We start from the raw sequence: 20,373 nt of genomic DNA, 5'->3' as shown, positions 1-20,373 counted from the left end.
CTTTATAATGCCCTAACAAGAATGTGATGTATTCAATGATATGAAGGCTGTGGGTTATCGTTCTAGAAAAATATCTAAATACATTAATCATTGCTACATGGGTTTAAAATTACTTGGTTCAGCTAATATTTAAGCCAAAAAAAAAAAAAAAAAAAAAAAAAAAAAAAAAAAAAGGAAGCGCAGCTTTCTTTCAAATAGCCAAAACTGAGAAATATGTTTCAGTGTTGAAATACATGAAAATGAAGCTGTCATTACTAAGGATTCCTAAGTGAAAAACGACAGGAAGTAATAAATGGTGCATTAAAAAATGTTGGAATATCATCAAATTACCAAGTCAAGGAGAGTAGTTATTCACAATTAATCAAATTAATAGGTTTTGGATTTCTAATGTTTTCTTTCTGTATGAGTCTGTTGTGATATAAGTAGTGGTTGCATATACTATAGATATATGTTCCAAATGTGGCCAGCTGTAAAACTGAATTATCATTCATGGGAGATGACAACATTTTTGATATATCTTCTTACTCTGAAGAGGAAATTAAAGTCAATATTTAGAAGTGATTAGGTAATAGATATTCAGGAAAATTTTTGGTTGGAAAAAAAATGAAATGTTTTTATTTTACTAGTTTGGATATTTTACCTGAGCTATATTTTGCAGCTTCCCATTTTAGATTTCTGGTGTATAAATTTTCAGTAACTCTAGCCTATGTGAAGTGCAAGTTAGTTCTTGAGGCAGGGACTCTATTCTGTTCTGCTGCTCTTTATAAGTACTGAGATTTTTTTCTCAGCAAGTATTTGTGAACAAAGACAAATATGAGGGTAGAAATAAAAAAAAAAAAAAAAAAGAAAGAGCCCAAGTTTAACTTATACAGGCACCTTACACATTAATACTTTTTTTTTTTTTTTTATTTTTTTATTTTTCATTATACAGTCTTGGTAAATAAAGCAAAAATGTAGTGCCTTTAGAATCTATATATCAAGTCATTTGGGGTGTATCTTAGGATGTTGACATCTGTGCCTTGTACTGACTTCAACTGGAAGTGTTTCTGTATGTTTTTCTTTATATTGAAAGCAGTATTCTGTGTGAATGAAAATATGTCTTTGATGTTTGAGCTCCTAATTTTTCTTAACTCTGAGGGATGTCCTTTCCTTAACTCATGACCTGTGGCAAATCCTAAAAATATTAGAAATATTAAAAAAATATTAAAAATATTTTAAAATAAGAGCCAAAAGAAAACACAGAGTCCCTTCCTTTACTGTGCACTGAATATGGACTTTAGGAGAATTCAAAACTTGCTTGTATGTCTTTCACATTAGAAGCAATTCCTTTCAGGAAAGTATTTCATCTTTTCTCTAAAAATGTGGGTTTGTTTTGTCAATGACAAAAGCTTGGTAGCTGGAAAGATTCAACAGAAAGCGTTTTGTGGTTTCCATGGATCTTTGGCATAAATGCTTTTCGATTTTAAATGGCCCTCTGGGTTTGTGACTGAATACTTCTTTTAGACCAAGAGGATTTAATAATCAAAATGATATTATTTTTATTTAGTGTGTGGTTTCTTCATGTCTTAAACAAGACTGTTTGTTCTCTCACTTTGCCTGAGGATACATCTTGCTCTAGCTGTGTGATTAGATTTTAGATACATGCAGTTGAAAATAAACCCAATTACCTAAATAGATGGAAGGTAGAAGTAAATTGTCATTAGCACATAATTGTAAAACCAGAGATGCAGAAGCCTGAAACACTAATTCTGTTTAATTTTGGGGATGTAGCACATAATCCTTAACAATATTTTAAATATGGGGGGTTTACTACCTTATTGGTAAAATCATCAAAAACAGTAAGAATGCTGTAATGCTTTGAAGTTTTATTATTTAAAAGCCAATAAAGCTACCTCCATATATTATCTATGCACAGGCAGTATAACTATGTCTTGAGTATTGTGGATGGGTATCATTTAAGAAGAATATGCATAGGATATGCTGAACAACTCTAGATAAAGTGATGAAATTTACTATTGTCCTGTAAACTTTGTAAGAAAGCCCTTATAAGGACATATGAATATATTAAATATGAATCTATTACATATTAAAAGTATGTGGCCAGAACATGTATCATTTTAAAGTATTTCTGAGAGTAGTCTGTACAACAGTAACCACCCAATCACTGTTATGTGACAGAAACCAGTGGATGCATTCAGCAATTTTACATACAATTATGTGTGAAGCTGTAATTCTCATTTTCATTGAAGAAAGGCTTTTTTTTTTTTTTTTTAGTAATGGCAGATTTCATGGGACACCATTAGATTTCCTAAACACATTATTTTAATGCCCTGTATCAATCAAACAGGCTTTATAAGATGCTTGAAATGTTTCAGGGCCAGCAGAAGAGACAAAAATGCTTTTCAGTTTGTTGAAGATTTCTTGGTACTGTTTTCTCTCTGTAAGTAGTAACGCCATCATTCATCATTCAAGAATCAGTAAACTAAAGTAAAAACTGTGGTGTTAGTGTAAAAAAACAGGACACTTTTTGAAAACGGTGAATTTAAGATTCCTGTTTGCCCTCTAGTTTTTGACCCATTAAAGTTTACAGTTTTTACATTTTGCCTATAATTATCTGCCATGGAAAACCAGGCATTTATTCTTACTTATATTATGATCTCCTTCAAGAAACAGTTTGTTGAATTATGTGACTGTGGTTGAGCCTTTCCCTGTCTAATAACTTGGGTAGTCAGCCTGAGATGGATAGAGATCATTAAGCTCCTGTATGTTTCACATGACTAGATGGGCAAGTGAATAACAAAGACAAATATCTCAACTTAAGAGAAGGCTGAACTGGTAGAGACATGGCACAACTATGGGAAAGATCTCAAGAGGACCTTGAACCTTTTTAGACACCAAAGACAATTATAAGACAAAATCTGTAGGAAATCAGATTTCAGTTGTTTCTGTGCCCACATAAAAGTTCAGTAGAGAAAGCTCAGATTCTTTATCACCTGCCCTCTGGAACAGGGGCTTAATATTACATCAAAAGATACAAGGATTGCAAAAAAAATGACACATTAACAATATAGTTTTTGTGGAAATTCACGTCTCTGAAGTATTTCTTGTATTTTTCTCTTCTAAACAATTTCAGCTCTCTCTGGCACTGTGGGCAAATATCTTGCCCTTAATATAAGATCATTGATTTATAGAAGAGAAAAAGGAAAAGAAGATACAAATTTAGGATAAGAGAATTAATGTATCCTCCCTAGAGATATTTTCCAAGAGTTTCTGTATTCTCTTTTCATTGTCTGTTTGCACACATCTGTCTTGAATGCTCAGCTGAGCAAATCTAAGAATAAGCCACCTGGGTTTACCAGTGAAGTCCCTATCTTCATGACATTGATTGCTTGGTCATTAATATCTTCTGAATCATTCTGTGCATGTATAGTGAAAGAACTTAACAGAAAATAAAACTAAGAGTATTATTCTCTGGAAAATGGACAGTTTCACCTATTACTGTGAAACTCATGCAATCAAAATTATTCAGCTGTAGCTTGGTGATATAGCTCATAACAAAAAATAAGTTCACAGAATATCTCTTTTTAATACAAATAGATTTCATACTTGAAACCAAGACTATACAAAGTAGTGAATAAATAACATTTGAATAAACTCTTAAAAGGTTCTCCTCCTGAGAAAGTTGGAAATAGTGTATTTTCAGGTGATGGAAAAATTACAAAACAAGGACTTGCCTGGTCTGTTTGAAATTTTTAAAATTACTGTGGAAGAAAAAGCATTATTCTTGATTAAAAAAAATGTTGCCTACAAAGCAAGTAAGTGTCAAACTCAACAATGCATGAAAGACAGGGAGATTCAGACAGTTGTGTTGGTGACTGCCAACCATAATAAAATATGGTATTGACATCAATTCCTTTTTAAAAATATTATTTCAAAATTTAGTCATAGGAGAACGTAGACCAGAACCCTGTGTCAGTGACTTTCACAGTTGATCCAAATTAAAATATATTTCCTCCTGCTAGTCATTTAGTTTGGTTCTTTGGCAGGCTTAATGAAATATTACATCAAGTAAAACCAAAGAAATCTGTATTTTCTACTTAAAATTCAAGGTGATCCTACTGACAGTCGTAAAACATTGATACTAATATAATGTGAATCAAGTATTAAATGTGACAATATAAGGGTACAGCACTTATTATCCCTATCTTTGCATGCTTTACTTTTCATTTCACTTTCATATTATATAAAATGGCATTGTCATATATAGGCTGTTATCAGAGTTTCTTGTCTTGATGAGGGTTGATAGGTTAATGGTTCTTTTCTCCTCTTCGAAAGGCAGAAGGACATCCTGATGGTAATTGACTTTCTAAAGGTGTGCTGCAATGCTCAGTGAAGCAGTCGTGTTTGATTCAGTAGGCTGGAACAGCAAAATAATTTCAGCTAACAGCTCTACACCAGAGTAGTCAAATGCCTGGAAAAATGAGGTAGCAATGAATTGCTCCGAACAAGAGTATCAGCCATTTTACTACTAGAAATTAACTGTGGAAACAGAATTGAAAGGTCTGTTGTGTTTCCTAGGGATAAAATGATTGTTCAAATATAAAATACTCAAAACATGAGTATTATTTCTCCACCTATTATTTCTCTCTAACCATTAACATAATCAGTTGTCTCTATGAGCTCTGTGATCTTTTTAAACCTTTAAAAATATATATACTTTAATAAATACTAATAAATATGTTTTCATTCTCATCAACATACTGCTTAATATTTTACTTACTTCTTTCCTTCAGAAGTACATTCATCATGAGTACCTCCTTACCTGACTTAAGTTATTTATTCATTAAGTCTGAGCAGGAGTAGAAGTCAATAGAGCTAAACTGCAGCATGGAATGCACTGTAAGAGTCATCTCTCTCTTTGATTTCCAGCAGCCCCCGAGGCATTCTCCAATAAAATAGAAAAAAAAAAAAAAAAAAGAGGCAAGGTCTCTCTTCAGGTTGATCTAGCTCACCTAGAGACAACAGAGTATCTCTATGTAAATAAAACTCCCTTCTCCTACTTCTGAATTTTCTCTAAGCATTTTTTTGAGTTCTTGAATTCTTTTTTAATTTTTTGGTATATTCATTTTTGTTTCTCTGTCATCTCTGCTGGCTCAGACTGTCTTACAGGTCCATGGTAAAGCAAACTGCAACTATACTGCCAACCTATAAATTCCTTTCCACCTGCAAAACACCAAAGTAGACAGAATGGCTACACTAGCCATGAAAGGTGGGTGTTCACCAAGGAAGTTGAATAGCGTCAGCACACCCTCTTAGCTTCCTCCACTAGCAGGGCCTCACCTAAGTCTCACACTACCTAACTAACAGTGCATGAGACATCATCTGACATGAATGATAAGGAAGAGAAGCTCAATATGAATATCTAGTGTAATGGCCTTGCAGAAGAGCAACAAGTGATTTCTGAGGCTGATAGGTGAGGTTTTGGATCTTCTGACACTGACTAACATTCTTCCACTTTATTGACCAGTCTCCCGTATTATGAATTTCTAGGGGCAGATCCAGCAAAGTATTTAAACTCCTATCTCACGGCTAATTTTAATAAAAAATTAGAGCCTGGTTTTGTCAAATGGAGGCCTGGACATCGTAAGTTGAGCAAACAAATCTGCAGAGACTTTTCTTAATGGTTTTGTCATTCATCTCTCTCTGTTTTAGTCTCTGCCTCTAAATGGAGATTATACATATTCTCACAAGGACATTATGAAGACTAATCAGTTAAAGTTTGTGAAGCTCTTAATTTACAATAAGATCCAGAAAGAAGGGATATATATAGATAAAAACTAATAACTACCTGCCCAGTATCTTTGTTCCTTTGATGCTGAATGAGTGAAATATCCTAGAGAAAAAAAAAAAAAACGGACTGTGAACAGGCAGTTAAAAAAAATAACAACATTGCTATATAAAGGTGCTAAAGAGTTTTCACACAACTCTTAATTCTGCTATTATCTACCTTTTAGATTTTGACTCGTAATATTAAAGTTTATTTTAGCATTTCTTGTAGATTTATTTTTTTTTTTTAGTGTATTCTGTGTTTATATTCTGCTTTGCAGACAGGAAAGAAGCAATTAAGAAACATAAGCTATTTCTTCAGCAAGACTATGAAACAAAGCTAACGTTATTTGTAAATATGTTCATAATAGGATTCAAAATTACATTTTTTTTCTTAAATTAAAAGTATATTTTTTAAATCCCATCATTTTTACAAAGTCTTTTTATTTTATCAAAATTCCAAGGAAAAAGGACCATTAAAATTTGAATAATTTGAAAATCAGTCTCATAAATTCAGCTTTCTACAGAGCAGCTACTTATATGTCTGCCTGGCTGCCGGGTACTTGAACTGTGGCATCTGGTTAGCTCAGAAATTCATGACCATTTTCTATAAGGTTTATTTTCACAAAGATGTTAAAATCAAAACCCAGCTCAAGGAAAAATAAAGGTGAAATCATCTTTCTGTGACTCCTCTTCTATTTTCATGTTTATTTTACAAGTGGTTAATAGATAGACATCTCTACTTCTAGGGTACAGTTTATATAGGAAGAGCTAAAAAGATTTTTTTGTGCTGAGGAAAAGGAAAGAAATTAATGTTTCACTGGTATCTTTATATATATAACATGTACCTTTTTAGACTTGTGCACGCAGAGAGGAATACTTTTAAATATACATACATTTTAATCAAGTAATGTCTGCAATAAAGACTATTTGAAGCTATTAAATCACTTACCGGTACATCACCATTCTGCCACACTGCAGGGAAAAAAAAAAAGATTAAAATCAGTCTTGCATTATGCCCATAAAGCCAAGGTCTGATCTTTTTTGGAAGAATTCATTCCAGAGTCAGGGTTCTTAATCTGGAAACAATTTTGGTTTAGAGAACAGTGAGACACTCAAGCAAGAATTTCATCACTGCGTAGAACTCTCCTTGTACTTGCTGACTTACTGAGTAATATTTATGGAAATAGAAGAATATACTATGTTAAGTATAAAGATACAGATGCTGCCTGCAGGCTATTTCAGTCATTTTTTCTGACTTTATCCTGTTGAGATCCGATTTCCTATGTAGCTCACAGTATTCTGTGGTTGGGTTTGCCTTACAAGAGGAATTCTTGCTGAAAGGAAGCTGGAAAAGAGTAGGCCATGATGTCGACAGAGGGACATCACCTCAAGCAGTGTCTGCTGCTCTGTTGGGGGTTTTCTGTGTTTATGTCAGTGCATGTAATAAAAAATATTTTACTTATTGGTCTCTGGCAGCTGCAGCAGGAACTTAGGGGTTCCCTCTGTCCCAATCCAATGTCAGGGGATGTTTCGATACGATCCCAAGAGCGAGATTAAAACACAAACGAGGTCAACTGCCGTATATCCAAAATGGGTTTTTAATTGCTAAAAAAGAAGTGAAGAGGGGTAGCGATAGGACAGAATAGAAGGAAAAGGCAGAAATAAAGGCAGGATGCGGGATAGGGCTGCCAGAATAGTCACCACCAAGGATCCAGCATTGTCCCGTTGGTCCTCAGCCTTCAGTTCTTCAGTGGTTGGGTGCGCATGGATCAGGCCTCAATGGCAGATGCACAGAGCAAGATTTTCTGCTGCCTTTTTAAGTTAATTGTACCAGCTGATCAGCAGATCTGCTCGCCTTTAGTTTTTTTTTTCCTATGGTCTAACAGGTTTTGTTGCATCCGGCTTCAAGGGCAGGAACGTTTGCCTCTCATCTGTTCATTAGCAGTGCATGCATGGGGTCTGGCCTGCACAACAGAGCCACAAACGGCTCCAGGATGGGGCCAGTCAGTCCATGTCTGACCCTTTGAGGCTTATGTAAAGAGTCCGGACAATGCAACCGCCAAGAAGTGGAGAGAGCATCGTTGAATACACTGCCACTTCTCTGGGCAGCATCCCCCAGACCAAGTCACAGGCCACGGCAGCTTCTCTTGGAGGTTTGCACAGACACAAGCAAGCTATGACAGTCATAGGACATTTCAGTCTCTCACACGCTCTAATGTTCAGTGAGTATGATTCCTCCCCCCACAATTCACTGCACATCATTTGAGCATGTCTGCTTAGCCTGGTTTTCAGGCTGTAGGTGTTCCCTACACTGCAACTAAGAGGTGCAAGTGCAGCTGAGGCCTACCAGGCTAGCTTTAATCTAATTAGCTTGGATAACAATATTAGTGCGGATGTGATAGAATGAGCTTCAGTAAATAAATGTATGCTGATGAAAAAGCCTGCTAGGAATCATCAGGACATCCCTGGGTGGTCAGCAACAACAATGTACAAGTTTTAAAAACTCTTCCCAAGGGCTATTGAAGCAACAGCTTGGCAATTACTTCAAAGCCCCAAATCATCCCACATATAGTTTACAGTTTTCCCTGTAAAACAATTTTAAAATATCATATAAAGTAACTGCTTGTCAAAATCAAATTTTGGCTGAAAAAAGTTTTAATTTCCTTCCTGTCATTTCCCAGTCTTTAGAGATTTGCATGCAGGGCTATCTTGACTACAGCGTTAGCTGGCTCCATTGTAACAGTCACATCTGTCAAAGCAGGATTCTTCTCTCTTCTTACTGCAGCCTACAGAGTTTCGTTACTGATAGCCTGAGTATCACCATTTGCGTTGTTGAATGGTAGAAGAGTAACACAAGTACATGAAATTGGGTCTGGGTCCTGAGTTACTGCATCTTCTTTTGTGAAGAGGAGACAGCCCATTGGCTTAATGAGGAATATTATCTCAAAAGTAGAAAAGATAATTGGAAGACAAAAGCTGGTTACTGAACCAAAGGATAGACTTTTAAAAGTTTAAAACCAACAGATAGTCATGAGAGGAAATAGTAAATGTTAGTTAGGCAAACAGTGTAGGAAAAAGATTGGTCATTATTTTCCAAATAAGAAAATATATTTGAGGTGGGGAAAAAAGATGGTTGAAACGCAGGTACTTGCTTAGTCTACAAGGTACATCCTTCCAGTACTGCTTTATTATATTGTTCTGTAAATGAGCATTACTGGACAGGAGTATTGCCCCTTACTTTTGCTCTTGTATGGCTGAAAGTCACCAGAAGTTGGCTGCAGCAGCAAAAGCAGCAGGAGTGAGTGTCTCTCCAATTACAACCCTTACATTTGAACCACTTTAACTGGTCTGGAAAAGCTGTTCTGTGTACATGCCCAGGCAGTGCTATAGGAAATACCAGTGGATGTTAGTATTACGGCTGCACAGGGAAGTGCACACAGGCTCCTCCTCCACAAGTCAGGCTTTGCAAGGAGTAACAGTCACTGGCAAGGCTTAGTGAATACTGGGAGGGACCACCCTAACCAGGGGATCCTTCACATAAGATTATCTTCTTCTTGCTCCTGCTTGAATTTACACAGAGGGGATCATGTTTCTTGGGCTTGGAGACAAACTCCTAGGTGCCATGATTTGCCCAGTCCCTTCATTTACAGTAATAGCGAGCTGCCTTGTGTTTAAACGTAGAATGGGAATTAAGAAGTCTTGTTCTGTAACAGATTTTCTTCGTGACCTTGAATGCTTAATCTCTCCTTGCTTGTTGACTCATCTGTACAATAGGGATCATAATGTTTATCAACCACACAGGGGGCTGTAAGGCTAAATTAATTAATGTTATAAAGCACTTTGATTCTCTTAGATAAAAGGTTTTCTAGAAGTATGAAGCATAGCTATTTACTTGCATTTTCTTCACTTTTTATTCATACCCTATCAATTCTACTTCATCTTTTTCTTCAAAATTATTTGGCCTAATCATCTCATCTAAGTGAAAAAGAAGAAATGAAAAAAATAAAACTTAATGATTGCATAGAAACTAATGTTTGGAGAGACTGGTCAATATATTCTTAATTTTAAGTGTACTTCCTCACAAGTAACATGTATATGGATCCTCTTGAGCAATGTTTCTTCTCTTTGGTAACTTCCAGTGTGGTCTTTTCTTCTTTGTATGCTGTTTAAGGTATACATGAGCTCACACAAATGGGCAAGAGTATGTAGTCCTGCTCTTACAATTGAACTTCCATTTCTTTGATTATATATTCTGTTCATTCTATTTTAATCCCATTCCTCTCTTGCTGACTTTTCTTCTATTTGGCAGACTTCTTTTCCCTTCACCCTTCAAGAATCCTAAGTCCACCAATGAATAATCATTTGTATACAGTGTCATTTCTGTTTGCCATTTTACTTTTTTCCATTGAGACAGGGCAGGCAGTGTGCTGTGCTGGTTATCAGTACAGTGCCCCTCAAGTACACTGAAACCATCTGACTTCATGTTATGTTATTTCTAGAATATATTTTCTTTGTCTTAGCAATGAGCCAGGACAGGAATTTGGCTAGATTTTGCCACATTTCTGAAGCACTGTGTAGCTAAGTGCTTCCAGAACATCTGATGCTACTGTTGTTTTCAGCAGCCTGCTGAAAGTGTGAGATATGAAGTAGATTATCTAACACCCAAATACTGACTTGTCTGAGACTTGAGATAAGAATATGATTTAAATGTGTGTATCCAATCTGTAAAAAGTGGTGGCACTGCAAAAAATGAAATTATAGGTTGTATTGTAGGTAAATTCTATGGTGTAATCACTTCAGATGAGTTTGAAGTGCAGTTTCCTATACTTGCTTCTGTATTCCTATTATTCTGCTCCTTACTATTTCTTAGATAAATTTGGATTAACTTTTCTATGCCTCATTGCTTACCCTAGTAATTTCCTGAATTTCAGAAATGTCATTGAATATGTCTTTGTTAAAATTAATAATAAGCTATTAAGCTAGCTTATTCAACATGCTCAAGTCAAAAGATATGTACAATCATTAAACTGCAGTGAATGAATGGATTTTGTAAGGAGGCAGCTTGTTCGTTGGAATTTGTTGAGCTCCACAGAATAAGCCAAGTTTGAAGAAAAAATATATACTTAATGACTTTGAAGTTATAAAATCTGAAGGGCTTTTTGATGAATGTGGAAGATGATTTTCTCTGCTCTGTTTACAGCTTAGACCATTAGGACAAAGATGGTACTGTAAATGTTAACATGAAATTTTCTGAGGCCTGGGCTCAAATTCTGCTTCAGAAGGAGATGGGGAAAAGAGGTTAGGAAATTCTAACGCTAATTTTGGGTCTGATTTAAATGCTGATTTATTTAGTCCTACTGTAACTTTGTTCTGTAAAAATCTTGCCTTGCACTGACTGAAATTTCCCAATATTTATAACACATTGTAGAAAACGAGTGGCCAGAATGTGTCCCACACATTATCAGGTTCCTCTTAGTCCTGATGGACAACATAATAGCAGCGGTTGGGAAGCCTTTGTATCCCTGCATGCTGTTTCCCGCACTAGAAGAGTGGCTTGAAATAAAACTAATTTTGTCTACTGACAGAAGAGTATTGGTTAAACCAGGAAATGAGTCAGGATGTTCAGAGAACCAGCTGAAGCTTCTCGGTGCAGTGGAACATTTTCACTTTTGTCACTGAGCAGCATTCCTTCCAGCTGTAACCTCACATGCATGGCCTCCACCTCAGAGACCGCAGAGGTGGAAGTGCTGTGCTCCATCCATAACTTTGTGTTTCACTTATATACATGGAAGATGTGATGATGGTTTATTTTGCTGAATTTGATGCAGGATGCCAAGTTCAGTGAGACATGCCTTAGGACTTTAATCTAGCCTAATGATTGTACATTGGAATGACTGCTACTTTTGAGTAGTTTGGTGGCATTTAACAGGTTAAAGGGGTGTGAATCTATGTGCTCTCAGTCTTCGAATACAAGTCTTTACAGAAACAATAACACTTAGTTTAACACTCTTCTTGGATATTTATGAAATCTTGCTGAAGTCTTAGAGGCCCTCACATTTTAATGCATTTGCAAGGCTGGGTATGGAAGGAGTGAAGAAAAATTTAAGCTATGCAAAGGGCTATTTAATCCTCCTGATTTCTCCATATTGCTCCTCTGCGGAAAAAAACCAAAAACATAAACAAAAACATTTTGCCAAGTGTATAGCCCCTTTTCTCTTTGCCTAACTGAATTCCATTTCTTTTGTCATGCAGGAGTTAGGAAAATGTTTCTGTGATTTCACCGATTTTCCCTGGGAACATTTTCAGGTTAAAGTGAATACAGCTGCTTTGCCTGAATATTTTTAATTTATAATTGTTATATATTTAATAAATATAAAATATAAATATCTAGGTGAGTGGAATGATGTTATTTGGGATGTAGATTTTCCATTAGACAAGATTTTGTTCTTCATATGACTGCAATAGTAACTACATTCACTAAAGACGTAAATCAATCAATTGTTAAAAGTGGGTCCATATAAATATTAAATATTAAGCTTTCTGCTGTTTGCTTCATAAAGTACAGTGTTTATTGTGACAATACCTATTGCTTTTCTGGTTTTAGGGACATCTTTAATATTTCAGGAATATTGTATACCCAAAATACTTCATGAAGGTATAATTATTTGTATTCAGCTACAAGTCATGCCAATTAAAATATTTTTTATTATCTCTCAACAGATTTTACCTGATTAGTGGTGGAGTTCCTTTTATTATATGTGGAATTACAGCAGCAACCAATATCAATAATTATGGGATTGAAGGCAATGCACCATAGTAAGTATAAACTATTATCATAAAACTTTTAAGGAAAACATACTCTTCTTCTTACACCAGTAAATTTAACTGACTTCATAAATGATCTAGACATGCCATTTGGGTTTATATTTATTATGAAATTTTATTAAATAGCTATGAAAGAGCAATGTCTTAATCTGGGGTTTACTGCTTCAGCTCTATGAATCTGCCTACATTACGGTCAATATAATCACTTTTCATTTACAGAATTACTCCTCATTTACATCCAAATAAGTGAAAAGATATTAAAAATACCTAATGGACAGCATAGTGAATGGAGCAACTAATTAATTAAATACTTTTGTTATCTACCTTAAATTGATATCCTTCAGGTGATTTATTTAAAGTAATTTACAAATAATTATGTGAAAAAAGGACAAATATAAGTCCCTCCTCCACCCCCATCCCTCCCTTAAAAACCAATTAGTTTGGATTTTAACTACCTGGAAATGTTCCAGTCACAATGTCTTGCAGTCCTGACATAGCCCTCTAGTGTTTTAGTGTTCAATATACCTTCACAAGCTGTCTGGGCATCACATTGTTAATTCTTGGCATGAAACATGAGATCAATAAAGTACAATAAGTCTTTCCATAAAAATATAGCAGAAAACGAATCAGACTGCAAAGTTAAATACGTTCTAGGTAAATGACCATCATGACAATGACTGGCACACTGATGGATATATTACTACTCTGCCAGCACTGGTATTCTGGAGGACATCAGTCTCTTACTACTTTGAGCATCTATTGTAATACGTTTGAAACTAGCTATGTTCTGGGTAAGAAAAGTAGAAACAAAGGACAACGGTTTGTAAGTGATCATTTGCCTCGTTAAAGGCATTTTTATAGATAACTGAAATTTGGATTCTGGATATAAATTAGTACATACAATGGCTAACTGCTCTGCCTAGGGCCCAATTCATATTCATATATTTATTCAAAGTTATCCAGTTAGACAATCGCTTATAATCAACAGTATATTAAAAGACTCAATTATCTGTGTCCATAAATGTGAGACATTTTTCATTTTGGCACAGTTACAGAGGTTATACTTCTTTAATCATATTAATCATAGCAAATCAATACCTGGTACCACAGTCTGTACAAAAAACAAGGCTTAGGTGAGGGATGGTTATAAGACTGAATAAAAAGATAGCTTCTAATTCAACAACAGCATAGTGAGTTATATGTCTTATTCATTTTTAATAGTATTAGTATGGTAAATGTAGATGCACAAACCTTTACTACAGAACTGATTTTTTAAGTGATCCACGATGACATTCCATGTGAAATAAGAACATTCTAAGAAACTGTTCCACCGGGGAGCATTCCATTCTCCACTTTGCATCAAATATGCAGCATTCAGATGTACTTGAAGTATCCATGTAGCTTTGTGGTCTCTGCTTATCCAGTTAAATATAGGTGGTAACTTACCTATCTTTTCACAGATATCTTTCAGGGAATCTTTTCATGTGCATGACTAACAGCAAAATATATACTCCTTGGAGTTTATTAATAAATGTGTGTATGTTTTTGTTTAAAGTTCAGATTTTAAAAATTTAAAGTAGTTATTCTGCAGTTGCTTGTGATAAATACCCAGTGGTACTGCCTCTTTTTAGCTGAGAGGTTTTCAGCCTGAGAGAAAAATGAATTCTGCCCTTTTTATAGTAACTGGTAGATGATTCCTGGCTTGACAAGAATATGGAATCAGATGGTTTCTCCCTGTATTGGAGGGACTGCAAACAATCACACATACCTAAATGAGTATGAAGTGTCACACAGTGTCACTTTTAGAGCTGGAATGGATTTTGACAGATCACCTGGTATGTCTTTCTGACCCAGTGGGAAATTAGCTATATCCAAACCATTCCTGACACTTACTTATCTGAGGCTCTTTAAATGATCTGATAATGGATAGACCACACTTTATTCCAACAGCTCATTATCCTAATTGTCTTAACAGCTAGGAAACTTTCTGAAAAATCTAATTTAAACCTTTCTTGCTGCAGTTTAAATCCATTATTTCTTGTCCTAGTCCAACAACTAAGGAAAGTAACTTATTCCTTCTTCCAGAAATCCATGATATATATAGAGTATAGGAACCTAATAACAACTGTACTAGCTTACGCCACCAGCTCAGTGCCCTGACTGTAATGATGGCTAAAAACAGATCATAGAGAAGAGTAAAACTGGGCAAATATTCCTTCTCCCCCTGACCCAAGTTGTCCCAGTTTCCATCTGGGATTTCAATAGCCAGAGGTGTTTCCTTCCCCCATGTTTGTTTGATTAGATAATTCATCCTCAGGGCAGTCCTGTTAGACTGCTACTGAATTATGCAGCTGAACTGAGACTTACTCATTTCATACTGGCCTGTGAACTACTTTAGGCTGCTTTAAAACAGTTATGGTTATATTATTTCAAGCCTAACTAATAATGATCCATGCTACAAAAATATTACGCTACTAGTGTATCACAAAGAGACCATCAATTTCCTTAATTTTTCCGAGGACATTCAAATTGATGAAAATTAACTCCAAGGAATTTCAGAAACAGTGGAGTATACAGAAAAATTGCATCTATCTTTTGGGTCTGCTCACTGCAGAAAGCAGTGACTGTTCAACTGGAAGTCTTTTTTTCAGCCTTTCTTATTACTCAGGCTGTTCTCTACTTTGGCAACAAGAAAATTCTGTAGGAACAATCTTCAGGCTTAAGAGTTTATATCAGTGTTCATCAATACAATCCAATGAAATCTGTACATTTCTATTGCTCATACAGGTTGTATAAAATATGCCTCATTTCCTTTTTAATCGAAGTATTAGCACTGACATTTTTAATAGTAGAAAAAAGTGTTCACATAAATGGTCTTATACTTTGTTGCAATTCTATATTATAAACTGACCCACATTTCTTAGAAATTTTCAGCTCTAATATCCTGTAAAGTATACTAGACATTTTATTCTATTAAAAAATATGAAAGTGATGCATCAGCTTAATTGCTATTAAAGATGCACTCCCTTTCTCCACAACGAATATATCTGAACTTCAGAGACACTGTTGGGTCATGCAAGTTAGAAAGCCCAGTTTCACATCAGTCAGTTGTTCATCACATCTAACGTGGGCTATAAAATGTTCTTGACTGTCTTTTCTTGTTGTTTTCAGTTGCTGGATGGCATGGGAGCCTAGTCTCGGTGCTTTTTATGGGCCAGTAGCATTCATTGTGCTAGTCACCTGTGTTTACTTTCTCTGCACTTATGTGCAACTGAAGCGCCATCCTGAACGCAAGTATGAATTAAAGGAAAAGACAGAAGATCCGCAGAGAATGCCAAGTACTGAAGTGAGCCACGGTCATATTACAGACTCTGTGCCTGTTCCCCAGGCAACCTGCTCCATGATTTCTTCTTCCTTGTTGGAAAATGAGCATTCATTTAAGGCTCAGCTTCGAGCTGCAGCATTCACTTTGTTTCTGTTTACTGCCACTTGGACCTTTGGAGCACTTGCAGTATCTCAAGGTCATTTCTTGGATATGATATTTAGCTGTCTTTACGGAGCCTTCTGTGTGACCTTGGGGCTTTTTATCCTGATCCATCACTGTGCAAAGCGAGATGATGTGTGGCATTGCTGGTGGTCCTGTTGCCCATCTAGAAGAAACACCTATTCTGTACAAGTTAATGTGCGCCCAAAGGTTAACGTCAATGGTGACACTCAAGTTCATGCACCTTGTCTTCAGGAATCACCATGTCCCAACAAATCAGCTGTGTTTAATCACCCAGCAGCTAGCCACTGCAAACTTACTAACCTACAGGCAGTTCAAAATCATGTTAACTGCCTTTCGCCTGTGACACCATGTTGTGCAAAAATGCACTGTGATCAGCTACTTGATGACGAAGCTCACATTCACGTCCACAACGAGGGAACCTTCAGACCCAATATGCACATTCATAGATGTCTGAAAAGCAGAACTAAGCCACGTTATTTCAGTCGGCATAGGTCTGCAGGTGAAAGAGAATATGCCTATCACATTCCTTCAAGTATCGACGGCAGCATCCACAGCTCACATACAGACAGTCCCCACAGTACACATGATAGCCAGTCAGGTCACAGACGGGCCTGCTGCTCAAAAAGTGATCCATATCCTACTGTCAACCAGCCCGAAAGTAGCGATGCAAGTACTGTAATATATAGTTGTGCTAAAATGCCAGAAAGTGACACTGTGCACCATCCAGCTCATTTTGAAATGCACCCACGGACACAGTCATTGCCATTTAATACGACAAATCACAATGGAATTCTCAAGGGAAACGTGCATGAAGCCATGATATACAGCTCAGATAGTACAGGAAATATCAAAACTGGCCCTTGGAAGAATGAAACTACTGTGTAGTTCATGGGCCCTCATAATGTGTTCTTTTCCCTAGCCATCATTATCTTTGTTTTCATTCCAAACTAAGTAAGATGAAATATTTGTGTAGCTCATCAGTAAACTGTACAGCTTTTCCATCTTTATTTCCATTTTCTTAATAAGAGTCTAAAAGAGAGAGATAGTGACAGTTTTAAAGTGAAGTTATTTTTAAAAGAAAGTTATAAAATTATACTGAAAGATAATCAGAAAATGAAGTCTGGACAATTGAATATGAGAGGCAATATCCTTTTGTTACACAGAACAACATTTCTTCAGAAATATATCACTTTCATTCATTGTTTTCACTTTTGTTCTGTAGTAACTTCAGACAGTTTTTATAAACATATCAGCATCTTAAACTTTTACTTATTTATTTTTGTAGCAAAATACTATTACTGTGCCATGGATTTTAATCAGAAGTGACTATGGTAGAATTGATAAACAGTATTTTATAAAATTATGGCTTTTTAGATCTACAAAAGTGATACTGCCTCTAAAGATCTTCTGTAGCATATGGCCTGTAAAGTCGTGTAATGTACAGTCTCTGTTCTGTCCTTTTTCTTGTTGGAGAGAAGTGCTAGGTAATGTCTCTGTTACATCTATGGTGCTGTATTGGTTGTATTTTGCATGACATATGTCAGGATATACCATTTGCTGTTTTCTAGTGTTACATGTGTTAAAAAAAAGAACAAAAAAAAGAGTGTTGTACAAGGCTGTGAAAAACCCTATTGATATTAATCTAGAGCATTATAAATCTACAGAAAAAAAATCACTCTGCACTAGTTTAAGTGGCACAATCCTTTGTATAAGGTTATATGATAGCTTTGATAAGGGTCCACTCTAATGTCTTTACAGAGCATGCACTACTCATTGTATGTGACACTGTGCGGTGTAATAGCAATTGTCTCAACAAGTTTTACACTTCTTTGTAAAGTATGCCTTTTGAACAAATCTGTAAGCTGTTTCATGATGACCTTTCCACATCTGTTAAGGTAGAGCAGTTTTATCATTAACTCTTTGAGGACTACAGTTATTTTCTTAAAGTAGCATATTCTAGTTCAGAGACACTGTATATATGATATTGTCTATTTAGTTACATGATCAATGTAGTCCAGAGTTGTCAGGAAAGAGAAAGTTCAGTAATTTTCCAAAAACACACCTTCTTAGAGTCCACTATTATTTTCACCACTTGCTTTCTGAAAACCCATTTCCTCCCCGAGCAAATTTCAGATTGTCTTCATCCTTTAATGCAAATTTGACCTTCAGAGAAGTTCTTTATGTTCATGATTTCTGCGGAGTTGTAGGGCATTCCAGGGTCAGCACCATTCTCTATTAACAAGGCTCTTGGCAAGAAATTTTTTCATGTTTCCATGAACATCTGGACACAAAGCTTCAACTCACAGTACAGAACCACATCATAACCCTCTATGAAATGAAACTTCTTTTTTCGAATAGGAAGGGTGCAGAATAATAAGGGATCATAGAAAGCGAATAGGAGCACAGAGCTGTGAGAAAAATGTCTACAGTGGAAAGCGAGCAGTGCATCCATAAGTAAGAGAAAAAGCACAATTCTGTATGGCCACATGAGAAAGTTTGCTGTCATGTCTTCACACAGGCTTATGTAATTGCTACATTGCTGCAGAGAGGAAGTAGAAAATTCCCTTGAGAGATCATCAGCCTGCAATTCTCTGTGTATATGTTGCAAAAAATCTTCACATACTTCAGCCCATTATTTTTCTGTTACTAGCAGTTTATTAGTCTCTACCTTTTTTTTTAAAATATGTAGGAATGCATTTCCTAATAGTGTACATAAAGATGACAATTATAATTGTTAGAATGTTATAAAAACATGTAAGTCAGATGAATGTGTTCTGCAGTGTTGCAGGTGGGAATTAGTACTCAAAGGGTTAATGCTCAGTATCTGAGTGCAAGAAATCTTGTTTTTCTGTATTTTTGTAAATTTGAAATATATATTGTAAACTCCAGCAGTGCAATGTATCCATCTCAGATTGTGTATTTTTAAAAGGTGAGCAAGAAGAATGCACTAGGTGGTTGTCAAGTTTTAAGCCAATATACAACAGTTTCATGACTGCTTCTTTAGCTAATACAAAAAAAAACCAAACGCCTGAGCTTTATTATGTATATGCTGTACATGCTTGAACTGTCTCTAAACTAAAATACAGTATTTCTCTTTGTTTGCATAATGAAATATTTTCTGTTTAATAATTATTTTCTTTTAATATTACTTTTACTCATTCCACATAGACAGTGAGCCCTAAACAAGCATAGACATAATGTGAAATACCACTTCTCTGTGTCTCAGCACTATGTATATGTATATTCTGTAATAGCAAAATCCTAGAAGGTCTGTAGACCATTATGCAAAATATTCCACACGCACAGCCAAGTGAAATACTCACTCTGCAAGAACCCACTTGGTGAGCTTCTTTATTCAGCTTGTGTTTTAATCACCTCTGTTATTTTGTCTGAGAGGCCAGTTCCATCTTCGTAATGGCTTACAAAGAGGTAAATAGGTGCTGCTTTCCACAGAATATCTTATGTGATAAAACTCTCTGGAATTTAAAAGTAAAATATTAAAACACTTTTCTTATTGTGTTAAAAATTAATTTAGTGAATATTTCTGGGCTAATTTGGAAGAGATGTGTTATGCAATAATCTGTTTGCATATTATTTTTTCAGAAAATATACCGTATAACTACAGAGTAGGAGAACGTGATATTAAATAAATATAAAAATGTTTTGTAACATCAAATTTGACCAAAATGCTTTTTGTGATTTGACTTTTTTTTTTTTTCCTTAAGATAAATGAGATAATTTCAATGCTTTGGGAGTCTGGCTTTGTTTTGTTGTGGGGGTTTGGTCAATTATAGTCGGTGAACCATTACTATTTTACCTGGTCTTCTTTCTTATAAAAATAAAGTCAGTAAAATATCTGGAGTATAAGAGATATATTGTCCTAGTAAGTTCCTCATGGACACACACATATAACATGGTTGAAAGTCAGCATTAGTTTTGATGACATAAAAATGGCTGAACAGATTTTTACCGTTCACTTTCTGTCTGAGACTAAGCAAGAGAAATTTCATCCAAAAGAGGTAATTTTTGGAGAATGATGCAATCAACAGAAATCTGAAGGGTTGTTACTACAGTACTACCAGGATGAAAATATGCTCTGATGCGGTACTGTTCTCTGCATATAGAAATTCCAGTTTTCATGACTAAATTTCAGATCATGTAAGTGACTCCATTTTATGTCACACAGACTATTTACCAGAAGAATTCCTACC

At 35.6% G+C, this 20,373-nt stretch overlaps 1 protein-coding gene across 2 annotated transcripts in view; it reads left to right on the top strand.

The window, feature by feature from the left end:
* ADGRA1 (adhesion G protein-coupled receptor A1) overlaps positions 1–19,230 on the top strand; it is a 187,354-nt gene extending 168,124 nt beyond the window's left edge. For both annotated transcript variants that reach the window (XM_026851413.1, XM_026851414.1), the window contains 2 exons: positions 12,550–12,645; positions 15,826–19,230. In XM_026851413.1, the coding sequence (XP_026707214.1) occupies positions 12,550–12,645; positions 15,826–17,047 (1,318 nt within the window). In that variant the 3' untranslated portion in view covers positions 17,048–19,230. The remainder of the gene's footprint in view (positions 1–12,549; positions 12,646–15,825) is intronic.
* The last annotated feature ends 1,143 nt before the right edge of the window (positions 19,231–20,373 follow it).

This window comes from Athene cunicularia (genome assembly GCF_003259725.1).
Source record: "Athene cunicularia isolate RWA chromosome 6 unlocalized genomic scaffold, athCun1 chr6_part1, whole genome shotgun sequence".
Lineage (NCBI taxonomy): Eukaryota > Metazoa > Chordata > Aves > Strigiformes > Strigidae > Athene > Athene cunicularia.
Note: the sequence above shows the minus strand (reverse complement) of the source record. Positions and strands in the feature narration are given on the sequence as shown.